Source organism: Enhydra lutris, unplaced genomic scaffold, assembly GCF_002288905.1.
Source record: "Enhydra lutris kenyoni isolate GAN:26980312 unplaced genomic scaffold, ASM228890v2 scaffoldscaffold7, whole genome shotgun sequence".
NCBI classification, from domain to species: Eukaryota; Metazoa; Chordata; class Mammalia; order Carnivora; family Mustelidae; genus Enhydra; species Enhydra lutris.
Genome location: NW_019154091.1, coordinates 31,181,015 through 31,196,297, shown reverse-complemented (window position 1 = coordinate 31,196,297; position 15,283 = coordinate 31,181,015). Strand labels below are relative to the sequence as shown.

Genomic DNA, 15,283 nt, shown 5'->3' with positions numbered 1-15,283 from the left:
GTCAGATGGTTAAGGAACTGAGCCACCCAGACACCACTATAACATTTTAAAATCATCAAAAAGCCAGCCAGGGAGTGAGGAATTACCTGGTCAAGATGTAGAAAGGATAGGCCTATATATTCAGAGTGCTTTTGCATTTCAGATTCAAAAGAGATGGCTGAGAGGTTACCCTAATCCAGGGTGATCCATGAGATACTAATACTCATTAGTATCTGGAGATGCCTTGCAGAAAATAATGAAAATCCTCTATGGAAATAAAAATTATCCTAGGACTCATATTATTTCTTCAAGTATTTTAATTATGATGTCCTGCACACAATGATAGGTAATAAGACAACGTGAGTGAGAAACAGTGTAAGTAACACAACAAATAGGGTTGCCTCAGTGGCTCAGTTGGTAAAGCATCCAACTCTTGATTTTGGCTCAGGTTGTGAGATCTCTGGGTTGTGAGATTGAGCCCCATGTTGGGCTGGGCATGGAGCCTGCTGAAGATTGTCTCTCTTTCCCCTCTGCCTGCCCCTCGCCTCTCTCTCTTTCCAAACAAAACAAAACAAAACAAAACAAAAAAACCACAACAAATACCTAAAACAAAGAACCAACAATACACTCAATGGGACTCCAGATATTGGAATTAGCAGAAACCCAGATTGTATACCAACAATGACAACTACACTCAAAGAGATGAAAGCCAGGACTCACTGTTTTGATAGAATGCTATAAAAATGAATGTAACAGATTTTTAAAAGAATCAGATAGAAATTCTAAAACTTAAAATTACCAAAAAACCCCACCCCAAAACCAAAATTAATAGCTAAATAGATGTCTGACATCATGGGAGAGAGACTTAGTAATCTATTTTTTCGTTTCTATTTTTTTTTTTTTAACACAAGGTCTATACCCCACGTGGGGCTTGAACTCATGACCCCGAGATCAAGAGTCGCATGCTCTACTGACTGAGCCAGCCAGACAACCCATTATTTTTTATTTATTTATTTTAATTTCTATTTGAGAATTAATCACCTAGAAAATATCTCAGAAAAAAAGCTATTAAAAATGAAGAATGAAGAGATAAAAAAGAGAAGGTAAGAGAAATAGTGGGTAGAATAGATTTAAGATATATTTGTTGGAGTTTTAGAGGGAGAGAAGAGTGGGGCAGGAGCAATATTTGAAGAGGTAAAGGCTGAGTATTTTCCAGAACTCATGAAAGGCATCAATCAATGTATTCAAGAGGCTCAGTGAGTCCCAAGCATCATAAATAAAAAGAAATGCACTTCCAAACATACATAGTAAAAGAGCAGGAAGCCAAAGTCTAAGAGAAAAAAATCTTAAAAGCAGCCAGAGCCAGGGGGAAAAACCCCAATGACCTCCAAAGAAACCGTCACACTGACCGCTGATTTTTCGTAGGCAATGGCAGAAGTCAGAACCCTGGAATGATTTTTAAGTGTACTAAAAAGAACATAAACTGCCCCTACATCAAATCTCCCCTCTCCTGCCTCCTTTTTCGCTTACAAGGACCCTTATGATTACTTTGGATCTACCAGGAAATGAAGGATAAGCCAAACTCCTTAATTTAATCATACCTGTGAAGTCCCTTTTCCAATGTAAAATAATAAAGTCAGAGGTTCTGGGGACTGGGATACAGACATCTATCATGGGCCTATGGTGCCCACGCCAATCTAAAAATGGGTCTCGCCCCTTATCATGAGTTGCTTTTGTCTTCCATAAAGCCCCATGGAAAAAAGAGAATCAGTATTTCCAAGAAGTAGAAGAGGATGGGGGCATTTTGCATATTACCTCATTTATACTACCATCAACCTTCAACCTTGGTGATGTACATATTATTACAAGTCTGAAGATTCTGAAATTGAACATGAGAGAGAGGTTAGGGTCAGCGTCCGGACCGCAGCTGACCATCTAGCTGGTAAACTGACGGACTAGTAATTGGTATCCACATCACCACACTGGTCTGTAAGACTCCAACGAAGCTTCTTCCAACATACCAAGTACAGGTGGATCTTCTTTGGCTTATCATTGTGTGAGCGATTTCTGTATCTTAGCCAACACACTCTAATTTGGTGGTTTTTCAAATGGGTGAAAAAGAAATAGAGGAGTAAGGTTTCTAACCGGAGAGACATCTTTGAATAAAATATTGGTGGCAGAAACTGGTCTCAATTGATCACGTGATCCCGGTTAAATCACTCACCTTCTATTTGGCCTCAGTTCCCTCATTTGAAAAATAGATGTTTGGAGCTGATGACGCCTTTTCCAGTTCCCTTCTCGCTCAGACATTCGATGGTTCTAAGAGAGAAGCCCCTTGCCTCAAGATGCCTCTATCGTGCTGGGTGGGCTCTAGGATGGCTGCATTCAAGTTGGAGGCGTTTGAAGTATTCAGAGAAAAACCAACTGCGATATGAGGGGATAAAAATGAAGGGCAACGAACGGGGGAAGAGGAGATGAAAGGAGATGGTGACGGGAGATAGAGATGCAAACATAAATGGCATGCAAATAACCTAAGTAGCTTGCAAATTACCCAAGATAACAAGCCACGGGAATCCCGCGTTTACTAGGCAGATGAAACTGTGGGTCTCTGAGGATGCGGGGATAAGAACATTGTTTTCGCTCTCAAGGCGCTCACAGAATGCTGGGTTACACTCCGTATTTAATCACGGACATAAAACTTCCACCTCTCTAGAAGCCTTGGCTGTGAGAACCGTGAGAAAAACTGAGAAATGAAAATAGTACAAAACGTTTGAATGTGCCAGAGGCAACGTGAAAACACCGTCTCTGGAAAGAGCTTGGACGTGCCCCCCAAGCCCCAGGCCTAACCTACACACACAAAAGAAGCCGCCTCCGCCAGCAGAGACGCAGGCTTTTTCTCTGCGCCCGCCAAGCGGCCGGGCTGCAGAGAAGACCGCCGCCCCCGGCCACCCCCGCCTCGTCCCTCGGGCCTCGGAAGTGACGCAGAGCGCCCCGCCCCCGCCGCTAGATCCGCTGCTGCTGCCGCGGCGGGCAGACCTGCAGGAGGCGGCGGCGGCCTCGGCCGAGAGAAGATGGCGGACGGTGTGGACCACATAGACATTTACGCGGATGTGGGCGAAGAGTTCAACCAGGTACGTGAGGGCCCGTGCCCACGCCGCTGAAGCGGGCGGCGCTGCGGTCCGGACGCTGACCCGGGGCCCGCCGCAGGCTGCGAGCCGGCGCCGCTGCAGACCGTGCGCCCTTGCCGCCTGTGGGCCGCGCCGTCCGACCCTGGCGCGGCGCCCCCCTCGCCCCTCGTTCTACCGCGTCGTTTCGCAGGCCGCGGGTGATGCGGCCCGCCGCGGGGCCCGGAGCGCCGACGCGGGCCGCCGTGCAGCCGCCGCCGGCCCCTCCCTCGCCGCCGCCACCCTCCCCATTGTTGGCGGCGGCCGGCGGGCGCTTCCCGCCGCGCTAGGCCCGGGCGGTGGGGCCGCGTGTGCGCTGCGGGGGAGAACGGGCCGCCGCCGCCGCGCCCCCTCCCCCGCTGCCGGGCCAAGCAGGAAGCCCAGCGGGGCGCGCGCCGGCCGCCGCCTCTCCCCCGGCCCTGCAGCTCGGGCTCCGATTCCTCTCGTCGCTCCATTTTGTCTCCCCGGCCGCGCACGGTCGCCTCATGGAAGGCCGCATTCATGGCCCTTTGTATCCCGCGCGCCCAGTTTCCTGGGCTCCTGCTCACGTTTGCGACAGATTTCGGCGTGGCGTCTTCTTCCTCCTCTCCTCACACTTTCTGAAGGCGGCTTCGGTGTGGGCACGTTTGCAACAAGTCCTTTGACTTTTGCACCATCGTTCGTGCTTAAAAGTCGGTCCGCGGGCCTTGCCTCGGTGGTCGAGGTCTTGCAGTGCTTTTGAGGCCCAGTTGTTCTTGGCTTTTGTGATGAAAATACCTGTGAAGGTAGATGGCCTGAGCCGAGGGAAGACTTGGAAGCGTGTTGGTTGGATTGGGGCGGGGGGGTAGCTCACCAAGAGATAAGAGGGGTGATTAAAATAAAAGAACGTTGACCCGAAATTCTTTTAGTATAGTTTAAAGGGATGTAAATAAGACCTGATTTTCGGAAGCGAATGTAAAATGCCTTCCGAGGGATCTGCTAATTTAGGTTTTGGAAGGTTGGAGAAAGTGAGAATGGAAGGTTTTTCCGGTATCTCACAAGCCACAGAAGAACTAGCCGCGGAGCTGTGATGTCTGATGTTGGACATCCTTGCAAAAGATCTCGTTTGTTACTAGAGTAGTGACGTGTAAGCGCTAAGCCTGCTGTTCCCATCTTTACTGCCTTTATGTAGTAACACATTTTTAAAAATTAAATTGTGCCTAACTGTAGTGCACCTAAATGCTTTATTTTTTTACAGTCCAGGTCCGTAAGAGAAGCTTGATATAAATTTAGTGGTTAATGTGTTTTTCTTTTTTTTTTCACCCACAACATTCAGGACTTTATTTCTGACTAGAGGCTCAAGATTTTTTTTTTTTTTTTTTAAGATTTTATTTATTTATTTGACTGAGAGAGATCACAAGTAGGCAGAGAGGCAGGCAGAGAGAGAGAGAGAGGAGGAAGCAGGCTCCCCGCTGGGCAGAGAGCCCCTGCAGGGCTCGATCCCAGGACCCTGAGATCATGACCTAAGCCAGAAGGCAGAGGCTTAACCCACTGAGCCACCCAGGCGCCCCAAGGCCTCAAGATTTTTTTAAAAAAGAGAGAAAGCTAGAAATCCTTAACAGTTCTAATTTTCCGGAATGACTTTGTGCTTTTCTGGTTTAAGTATTTGAAAAAGAAAAATATTTTTCAGTTAGCTGTAAATTGTTGCTACTCTGTTAAAGACTGGATATTGTAATCAAATGCTAAGTTTTAAATTTTTTGTTCTTTTTATTGTGTTTATATTTTGGATCGGTGAAGCCTGAGTTGTGTCAATGGCAAATCAGAAAATGATCTTGGGCACTGCAATCAAATTGTAATGCTTTTAAGATCAGTAGACAAAGACCTCTAGGAAATGTCTTTTTATTTATCAAATGGATATAACATTCCATCCAAAAGAGAATGTTCAAGACTATCTTCATCAGGTTTTCTTAAAAAGAAAATACATTTGCTTTGCCTTTTTCCCCATGATAAAAGAAGAATTGGGGTGCAGTTTTAGAATTTGAGCTTTCTTCAGGACCTCTTCATGAAAGATGTTTTTTAAAGCTTTCCCATACTTAATTTGGGATGGCCATTTCTTTAATACATATAGTTGGAAGGAGTGATGCTTGCTTATCCTTGTGCAGTAACTAGTGCTGACTGAGCAGGAGGTAAGAAGAGATTAAAATTTTGTGGCCCAGATAAGGAACTATTTTATAGGGTTCTCTTAAAAATGTAGCTCTCTGTTGATGTAAACTTAACAGCGTTTTGTTTCTCACATATTGTATAATTTTTTTAGTAAAATCTTTATACTTTTGAAAAGATTAATGGGATTAAATAGAGGCTTTGTTTTTGTTATTATTTTGCATATCATTGGCTTTTATAATCTGCTTGCTGTGGTAATTCCTGTACAAAATATGTCCACAAAAAGATAGTTGGTCGTTTTCAAGGTCCATCCTCTTTATAAAAATGTTACTGTTACTGAAATATTTTTCTGAAAATTGATCAAAATTAGAATCAACTACAGAATTACTGATCTAATTTTCACTTTATTGTGAGCTGGTAACCTTATTTCTACTGGCTGCTATAGTAAACTATGACTCTTACTGTAGTTGGGTTAAGTGTTTTACTAATTATAACCAATCTTGTCTTATTTTGGCTTCTAAACTGCTGTAAACCTTAAAAAAAAACCTTGTTCTTCACTGTGAGCTGCAGATTTAATTGCATTTGTGCACTTTGAAATTCTCTGTAGTCTGTATTTTCCCTTTTAATTGGTACTTTATGAAGCTTTTTTTCCCCCCCAGGTGTGTATTTTGGTTAAGGACAGATTAAACTTATATCAGAAAGTATGAGACAGTCAGCTGTCTTAGGAGAAGAAAATTTGGGAATGGGGTGAGAATAAATTTAGTGAAACTGTAGGGTTCCTTTCTTCACCAGATGAATTTAGAATGAATAAAGTTGGAGAAAGAGAGAAGGCACAAGGGACTTGGCTATTCTTTATGGGTGCTCTTTAGTTCTTAAATTAAAGGTCTTTGGATATAACCAAATTGAGAACAGTTAGTTGCTCCAGTGGAAGGAGAATTTGAACTACTTCCAAACCTCTACATTACTTGAATTTGGAGTTGAGAAGAAAACAGTTCTGTTTCAGCCTCTGTAGTATGTCTCAGTACAGGTTGAGCTGGGATTTGTACTCTCATGTGGTAGTTAGCAACCCTGCTATTTAACAAATACTTTTTAATTTTGACCAAGACCAAATAAAAAATTTTCAAACTCAGTTGTTCAAAATACATTTCTTGATTATCTATTACTATATGCCAACAAGGAGGTTTACAAAATTCAGATAGTCTCTACTCTTAAAATGCGTTGTAATGGGGGGTAAGAGACATCTACATAACTAAAACACTCTGACAGGTCGCGTATTTTAAAACTCCTTTGTATCCTTGTAGAATTTTTATTGATGGGGAAAGTAAAAAATACTAGCAACCTGAGGAAAGTTTACACTGTATACATTTAAGTGTGTGTTTTGCATGTTTGGAGATGAAAAGCTCTTACTATCGAATTTAGTTATTGATCTGTCTAGTGGTAGGTCACTGGTAACAGTGCTTAGTACTTTGACCACTGAGTTTTATTTTTATTTATATATTTATTTATTTATTTATTTATTTATTGGACCACTGAGTTTTAAAATGAAAATGTATATAGGTTGTGGCTGGGAAAAAATTCCTTTAGAAATTAAGGACCTAGACATCCTCGTAAGACAACTTGCCTTTATTTCGTGAGTCAGTATATTTTATATTTAATCATTATGTATCTATTCTAGCCAGTTGTCTAGCCGATTTTGGAAAATAAGTTTCTTGGGCAAATGTCCGTGAAAACCTTATTTTTGGTAAATTTATATTTAATAGGAAATCCTCTGAGATAAGGTTGTAAGGTTCAGAATGAGGTAGGTAGAGATAGACTCAGAAACTTTGGTAAAAATATTTAGGGGAGTAGAGCTCTTCCCATTCAGTTTTACAATTTATGAGGGTAGTTTATTCAACTGCCTGTGAATTGTCCACCATTTGTGGTTCATGTGGCATATTTTTAGTACCAGGTTGGCTTCTTTACCATTAGTTGACCTTTTTACAGGGATTGCAAACTAATTTTCAAATGTACTCAGAACACAAGTAGATAAAAATCAGAAAATGATGTATTTTCTATAAAGGTAAATATGAATTAGATGATCTGCTGGATATTGCATGCTGGTATTTTTCTTCTTGGTATAGAATACATTTTGTAAATGTAAATGCAAAATGTAAACCTACCCCCTTTTATTTCTCCAAATGAAAATGGCTTATATGTTCCTTTCTCTTTTTTCTTCTCCTCTTCCTCCTTTCTCCTCCTTCTCTTTTAAGTAGAGGGGCTTTGAAACAAGTGGCCCTTGCTGTACCATTACTGGTACTCTCATGTAATGCAGGGATGCTATTATTACAATTTAGGATCACCAAAAGCCATGTTGGGCTTGTCAGGGAGAATGAAGAGTTTTGTATGGTTATTCCATGGTCAGCCCAGTGGTGGTATACAGAATGTATGTATATACAGGACATCTGTGATACTAAAATTTTGTGGGAAGTGATTAAGGAAAGTATGTCTAAAAACAAGTGCTTGGAGGGAAGAAAAAACATTGCCTATAAAAGGGAGTTAATAGAATTTTGGTTATTTTACTATCCATGTTGTTTTAAACTGTTTTTTCTAATGTGGCAACAGCTACTTGTATATCATGTAGAACATAATCTTGAAGTGTAAAATCTTAAAAGGATGCCTTGCCATTAGAATGATTGTAGCTATTTAGAGTGTAGGGAAGGAGAAATATTACTGGATTTTTTTTTTTTTAACGAACCCTGAGAACTATTATTTTATTGGAAGTTACATGTTATGTGCAGCTCTGTCAATAGATTAGTTATTATGAAAAGCAGATAGACTGGGCAGCATTTGGCATCTAAAATAGTTAGAGGGGCAGTGTTGATTTTTGTTTGTTTTTGAATGCCATTAAAATTTCTTAAAGATGATAATTGAGAAGATTCTTTCCATAGTAGAACTTGACACTGCTGACCATTTCTCTCTGACACAGTAGAAGCGATTTCTTTTTTGTTCAGTACATGTTCAGAGCTCACCTTCTTTGTATATGACCTGTAATACACATTTTGCATAGTTTCAGAATATGTGTTTTCCCCCTTTTTAAAATGGGAACAGAAAGTAGATGTGTTCTGTATCTTTTTTTAATATGGAGGATAGATGTGATATGCTGAAGCTGAAAAGGAGGATTACTGATACCTCAAGAGTATGTGCTTTGAATTGCATTTTTAGTAATGGCAGCAAATGTATTCAGATTCATTAATATTTTTTCACCACGTCCAAATGCATACCGTTGGGGCTAGACGTACAGGCTGTGGCCTTGGAACAGAGCGAAGCTAACTAGTCCACATGGATATCAAACCCCAGGACCCTGGTCTCAATTAGCATCATACTTCAACCAATTGGAAGCAGTCCAACTACCAGACAAAATGGCTGATCCTAAATATTGGTAGAATCATATCAATGTGGAAAATTGGTTGGTGTCAACATAGGAATTCGTGGACGGACAAAAATAGTAAGTGATTGTGATTCACCAGGTTAGTGTAGCTGCGATTATGCTTGTAAATTATTGTCTACTTATGTAAACATTTTCCTAGATTCACAACTAATGAAAAATCAAATGATGTGTTAAGCCTGTTTCATGAAAGTATAAATTTAAATAATCCTTGCATTCTTTTTTACTCTCCCTCAGACCATATATTGTGATTATAGTCTCTACTGAGGAGGATGGAAACACAACTCCCTTTGAATAATAATAATAATTCCACTTGATGTACAGAACTGGATTGCAAGAGTTTAAAATGCCCACTGCCCCTTGTGGGAATCTTGTTAGTGTCTAAAGTGTATGGAACCACTGCTGCAACTACGCTACCTGAAGCTTCAGCTACACTGAAACTTCATAACAAAACTTAAACTCCTTTTTCCTAATTTTTACTGTCACTGCAATTTGAGCATGTTACTTTGTTTAACAAAAACTCAGTTACAAAAGATTATTTTGATATTACTGTACAAACAAAATCAAGGCATAATTTAGTTATTTGTGGTCTTAGTTTTTGCCCATTGCTAAAGATGGCTTTGTTCTGTGACTTAACCTAGAGATCTTGGATTCCTTATTAGATAAGTCTTACAGACATTCTACCTCATAACAAAATGTTATGTAAAGATGCTGTTATGTAATTAGTAAATTGGTTGACTCAGTTATGCAGAAGATTACCTGAAGATGACTTTGTAAATTTCAGATTCCTTTAGCTATGTGTATAATTGTTATTTACCCTTTTAGGTTTTTTCCACTTTTAAAAAAAAAATCTTTACTGCTCTTCTGGATAACAAAGCAAAGCTATATTCTCTTGGGGCCTATAATAACAATATTTTGTTGATCTGTTTATAGTCCTGTTACAAATGCTTTCCTTTGGGTCATTTGTCTAACACCTATTACTCCTTAAAACTATTAGAACTTTTAGCTCCTCCTTATGTGCCATTTATATAGCAGTTCCTCCTTAATAAATTATATTAATGAGAGGATATAACCCAGTATCTGGGCTCTCAAGTTTGTTGTTTTTTGATTGTAATTCTCTTCTTTTATTATCTCAAATGTTCTACCTCATAAGAAAAATGAAATAGTTCACATTGATTTAGATACTTAGTGATGGAAGGGAAGGAAGATAAAAGTAGTTTTTTCTTCTGATTCTGGCTAGTCAAGCCTGTGGCCCTTACAAAGGGCAGTTTAAATGGTGTTGAGTGTTCTGCCAGCGTCTGTATTTCATTTTTCTTATAATTATTTATGGTAGAACCCTTCTTTTTCATTTTTCTCCTGTGTAGATTTCTGTTTCTTGTTTGCTTTCCTTTTTTGCTTGCTTACCATTCGGGCATGTAAGTGGCATCCACTGGCATTGTTTTTATTCTGCTGGTGATACTCAGTGGCAGAGCTTTACTAGATCCTTGTTCATATCATCTTTCTCTTGCTGATTGACTAGATATCCCTTGCTAAATTGACTAGAGATCTAAGCGGTCAGGTAAGCATTAACTCTTTGTTGGCTGAGAATAATGAAACTATTGCTGGATACTAATTTGGATAGTTTTATGCATATTTTATTTACTGTTTCTCTTTTCCTTGTTCATTTGTAATGACATTTGGAATAATTTATGTACCCACATTTCTTCATCTCTTCCCTTTGGCTTAGCTCACTGTGCTTTTTTCTAAAACTAATACCTTTCACAGAGTTGGGAAACAAGATACTGAATACCATAGAAAATAATAGTTATATTTGCCTGCAGTTAAATATTAAAGATTTATAATGGCTCTGACTTTTGTTCGTGATATTTTTGTGTCATTTTTTAAAAGCCCATCTCTTTGCATTCATGTATTGTTACTTCTACTCTAAGAGTATTGTACTTCCAAGGAAAGTTTTACATCACTACCTATTTTGTCTCCATATCATTCTTATCCCTGAGGAATGTTATTTCCTATATTACAATATATGTAAGTGGGAAAATAGGATTTATTGTACAGAAACTCACTTTATATAGGTACCATTCAAGAATACATCTGTGAAGTAAAGAGAAGATTTTTACTGAGATCTTTGGGGCTTTATCTTCTACCAGATTTTTAAAACAAAATAGTTGAATGAGTTTGTATTCCAGTCTGTTTAGTGGTAGTCTGACTGTTGTATAATTTAGAGCATTATTTCTGTGTCTCAGGAAGCTGAATATGGTGGGCATGATCAGATAGATTTGTATGATGATGTCATCTCTCCATCTGCAAATAATGGAGATGCCCCAGAAGACCGTGATTACATGGATACTCTCCCACCAACTGTTGGTGATGATGTGGGTAAAGGAGCAGCACCAAATGTTGTCTATACGTATACTGGAAAGAGAATTGCATTGTATATTGGAAACCTAACATGGGTAAGTAAACTTAACATATGAATTAAATTATTGGTAGTTGGTTTTGAACTGTTCAAGTAGTTAATTTGTTCCGGTTTTATAAAATAAAAATTTGAAGATTTGATGTTCTGTATGCTTGTTTATGCAATGAAGAGAGAAATTCAAGTATATTTAAACATTATAAATTCCAAATCTAGTTTTGAATTTTGTGGTCATTCACCTTGTTTTGGTAGACATTCCAGTTAAATATAATTCAGTTATTTTGAGTTTAAATCAGATATTCTTTATATTTTACTACTTCTACACTTCTGCTATCCTAGTTTTACAAAGAAAAATATGTAAAGTCTGGAACCAGGATTCAGAACTCTAGGAACAACAGTTTGATATGGGGTTTTTAAATTTTTCGTTATTAGGCTCCTGGCTGGGTCAGTCAGAAGAGTGTGCAGCTCTTGGTCTCAGGGTTGTGAGTTGGAGCCCCATATTAGGTGTGGAGATTACTTAAAAAAGTAAAATCCTTTTTAAAAGAAGTTTTCATTATCTAATTTATATTACAGACTTACTGAATTTTATTTCTTCTTTTAAATTTGAAATCTCATTTATGGAAACACTGCTATATACTTTGTATTTTAATTTGGGTTTTTTATGAGATTATTGGTTGGGCGTTTCATTAACTGGGCATTCAGTGTGTATTTATGATTTTATTAGCATTAAATCTTAAAATTCATTGAAACAGCCATATAGAATCTTTATATCTCTGCTTAGAAGCATTTAGTACATACATTTGAAAGTTTAAAAGTTGTCTAGAAATCAAAATCTGTCATCCTTCTTTCCTTGGTAGAATTTTAAAATGTTCACATTTAAAAAAAAATTAGTCTCCAACCACTAAGTCTGAGCAATTTTATAATGTTGGAGAGAGTATCAGTAGTATCAATATCAGGAGTGTGATTGCTAAAGAAGACTGAATCTTAGATTGTCCATCTATTATTTTTGTGATCTTGGACAAGCTTTAAATTTCTCCACTGAACCATGTGTGAAAGGGGAATAGTGATAGGACTTACAGGATTGTTTTAAGAGTTAAATATTTGATATAAAGTATACATGATAAGTACTCAGTACATGTTAGTGTTTTTTTTTAATCTTACACTCAAACATAAGGTAGATTTATTTTCTGAAATAATTTCCTTTAAGGAAAGAAGTGGTAAGTGAGATTGGTTTTATTAAAAACTTAATATCATAGGAGTTTAAAGTTTGGAGAGACCAGAAAGTCTTTAAGAATAAAAAAAATTTTTTTTTTTTTTTTTTTTTTTTTTTTTTGAAATGAATCTTACCTCCAAGGATATATTCCTTCTGATTTCTGAAACTTTTATCAGGGGATGAAGTTATGTCCTCAAGTGCTTTTATACCATTTAAAAATTAAAGATTAACTGACAGTAACTCTGCTTAGATTTGCACTGAACATAAACTGTCTTGTTTGTTCTGAGTTTACTCTTAAAAACAAGTTTAAACAATACAAATCTTGGCTATGTTTTGATGGTTAATGAGGGGGAAATGTCTTGCAGTGGACAACAGATGAAGACTTAACTGAAGCAGTGCATTCTTTGGGAGTAAATGATATTTTGGAGATAAAATTCTTTGAAAACCGGGCAAATGGCCAGTCAAAGGGGTAAGAATTTTAATTTCATTGTTTCCCCTAATAAGTTAGTACCTAGTGATTATAATTTTGGGAGTAACTATTCTTAATGCTAACTGTGTGCACGCTTTATTATCCACATTGGCAAAAGGATCTTGGGCAGAGATTCCCTTCATTTCACTCATTTCATTTACCCTGTGTTCTAACTTAATAAAACTAGTGCAGTTGGAAGTGTGGACAGATTAGATTAGATGTATTTAATTTTCCTGGGTTTGAGTTTTCTCCATTTGTGGTTGAAATGATTATTGAAAAGACAGTTTGAAGAAGCATTATCCTGTGATTAAGGGATGGGGAAAGATGGGCAACTGGAGAATTATGTAAAATGAATGTTTTGTTTAATTTAACTGTTAAATTATATAAATGAGATAGGATCATTAGAGCAGCATTATAAAATATAGGTACCCAGAGATAGGAAAATAAAAAGCCACAAGGTCACCATCCATACACGATCACTCTTAAGATTTTAGTGAATATGCTTGTAGGTTTTTCCCTAGTGCTCATAGCATATATTTAGTGCAAAAAAAGTTAAAAGAACAGGATTATAATTCACATGTTTCATAACATGAGTAAAACATATTTATCCATAAATTCACTTCGTTGCTAATGTCATAATTCTTTCCATCATACCTTGTGTGCTACAGTAATTTATTTTACCATTGTTATTTTTGGTTATTTGGGTTTTCAGTCTTACTATAAATAATATTCCAGAGGCATCACTATGTATAAACCTTCAGGTGCAGATTTTGGATTTTTTTTTTTTTTTTTTTTTTTTAGATTTTATTTATTTATTTGTCATAGAGAAGCGAGACTGAGCACAGGCAGACAGAGTGGCAGGCAGAGGCAGAGGGAGAAGCAGGCTCCCTGCCAAGCAAGGAGCCCGATGTGGGGACTTGATCCCAGGATGCTGGGATCATGACCTGAGCCGAAGGCAGCTGCTTAACCAACTGAGCCACCCAGGCGTCCCCAGATTTTGGATTTTTTTAAGATAAATTGCTAGATGCAAAATAATAAGGAATATGCCTTAGTCTGCTTTATGTTCAGAGTATCAGTTTACATTAAGAATATTTTGTAAATATATGGGGTATCCAAGCACTACTTATGAACTTCACTTCTATTACCTGGTCCTGAGCCACTACTGTCTCTTACTGAACTTTTGTAATAGCCTTGTTCTTGCTTTCACCCTAAATCCCCTGCAGCTTATGTTACTGCACAATGTAATACTGGAAAAAAGTGACATCAATATTTGTCTGCTCAGATCTTCTTCTAATGGTCCCCTCTCCCTTAGAGTAAAAGACAGAATCTTAACTGTGCCCTAGAAGGCACTGTGTGACCTGTTCACCTGTCTGACCTTAGATCCTACACCATTCTTTGCCTTCTTTATGCTGTTTCAGCCACATTTATCTCTGCTGTTCTTCAGATATTCCTACGTAGGATTTTTACACTAGTAGTTTCTTATTCTTGGTTGGTTTTACCCCCAAATATCCGCATGGCTCTCTTTCACTTCATTCAGGCCTCTGTTGACAGAGTTCTCTTTCCTCATCATTCTATGCAAAATATTACTTTCTGCTCCTTTCACTCTGTTTTGTTTTTTCTTTATTACAGTGTATTTTCCTAATTGGTCTTGTCTCCATTAGATCGTAACCTCTATGAGAGGAAGGATTTTGTTTTGATCACTTCTTGTGTCCCTAGCCCTGGATTGGGTCTGGGATATAGGTGGTGGTGTTCCATAAATGTTTGTTAAATTAGTGAATTCATTAAATTGTTTCTGAGTGTTGTGACCTAGGATAATCTTGAGTCACACAGTAGAATTAGTTGACTAGAATAAGGGATCTAGTTAAAGGGCCATTTTGAACATTAGGAAGACCACCTAAGAGCCCTTCTGAGAATAATTTAGAATATCCTATAACTGTATGAAATTGGTAGCCATTTGGGTTTTTTTTTTTTTCTCATTTTTTCCTTCTTTCTCTTTTTTCTTTTTAAATTTTTTTAAAAATTTAATTGCGATATAATTCTTTTTTTAATTTATTTTTCTTAATTGAGATATAATTCACATCCATAAAATTTGCCTTTTAAAAATGTTCAGTTTGGGACGCCTTGTTGGCTCAGTTAGTTAAGTGTCTGCCTTCAGCTCAGGTCATGATCCCAGAGTCCGAGGATTGAGTCCTACTTGAGGCTGCTTGCTCAGTGGGGATCCTGCTTCTCCCTCTGCCTGCGGCTCCCCCTGCTTGTACGTGCACACACTTTCTCCCCCTCTCTCTGACCAATAAACAAAAATCTTTTAAAAAATAAATAAAAAATAAAAATGCTCAGTCTGATGGTTTTTAGTATATTTATTATCACTGTCTAATTGCAGAACATTTCATCATCCCCAGAAGAAATTGCATACCCATTAACAGTTTATTTCTATGGTTTTGCTTATTCTAAACATTTCATAAAAATAGAATCATGTAGTATGTGGTTCTTCGTGACTGACTTT

At 38.1% G+C, this 15,283-nt stretch overlaps 1 protein-coding gene across 4 annotated transcripts in view; it reads left to right on the top strand.

The window, feature by feature from the left end:
* The first annotated feature begins 3,009 nt into the window (after positions 1-3,009).
* Positions 3,010-15,283, top strand: part of LOC111141974 (cleavage and polyadenylation specific factor 6) — a 35,076-nt gene continuing 22,802 nt past the window's right edge. The window contains exons 1-3 of one of the 4 annotated variants that reach the window (XM_022494864.1): positions 3,010-3,110; positions 10,929-11,138; positions 12,677-12,780. In XM_022494864.1, the coding sequence (XP_022350572.1) occupies positions 3,051-3,110; positions 10,929-11,138; positions 12,677-12,780 (374 nt within the window). In that variant the 5' untranslated portion in view covers positions 3,010-3,050. The remainder of the gene's footprint in view (positions 3,111-10,928; positions 11,139-12,676; positions 12,781-15,283) is intronic. The other 3 variants (XM_022494865.1, XM_022494866.1, XM_022494867.1) reach the window with 3 other exon arrangements.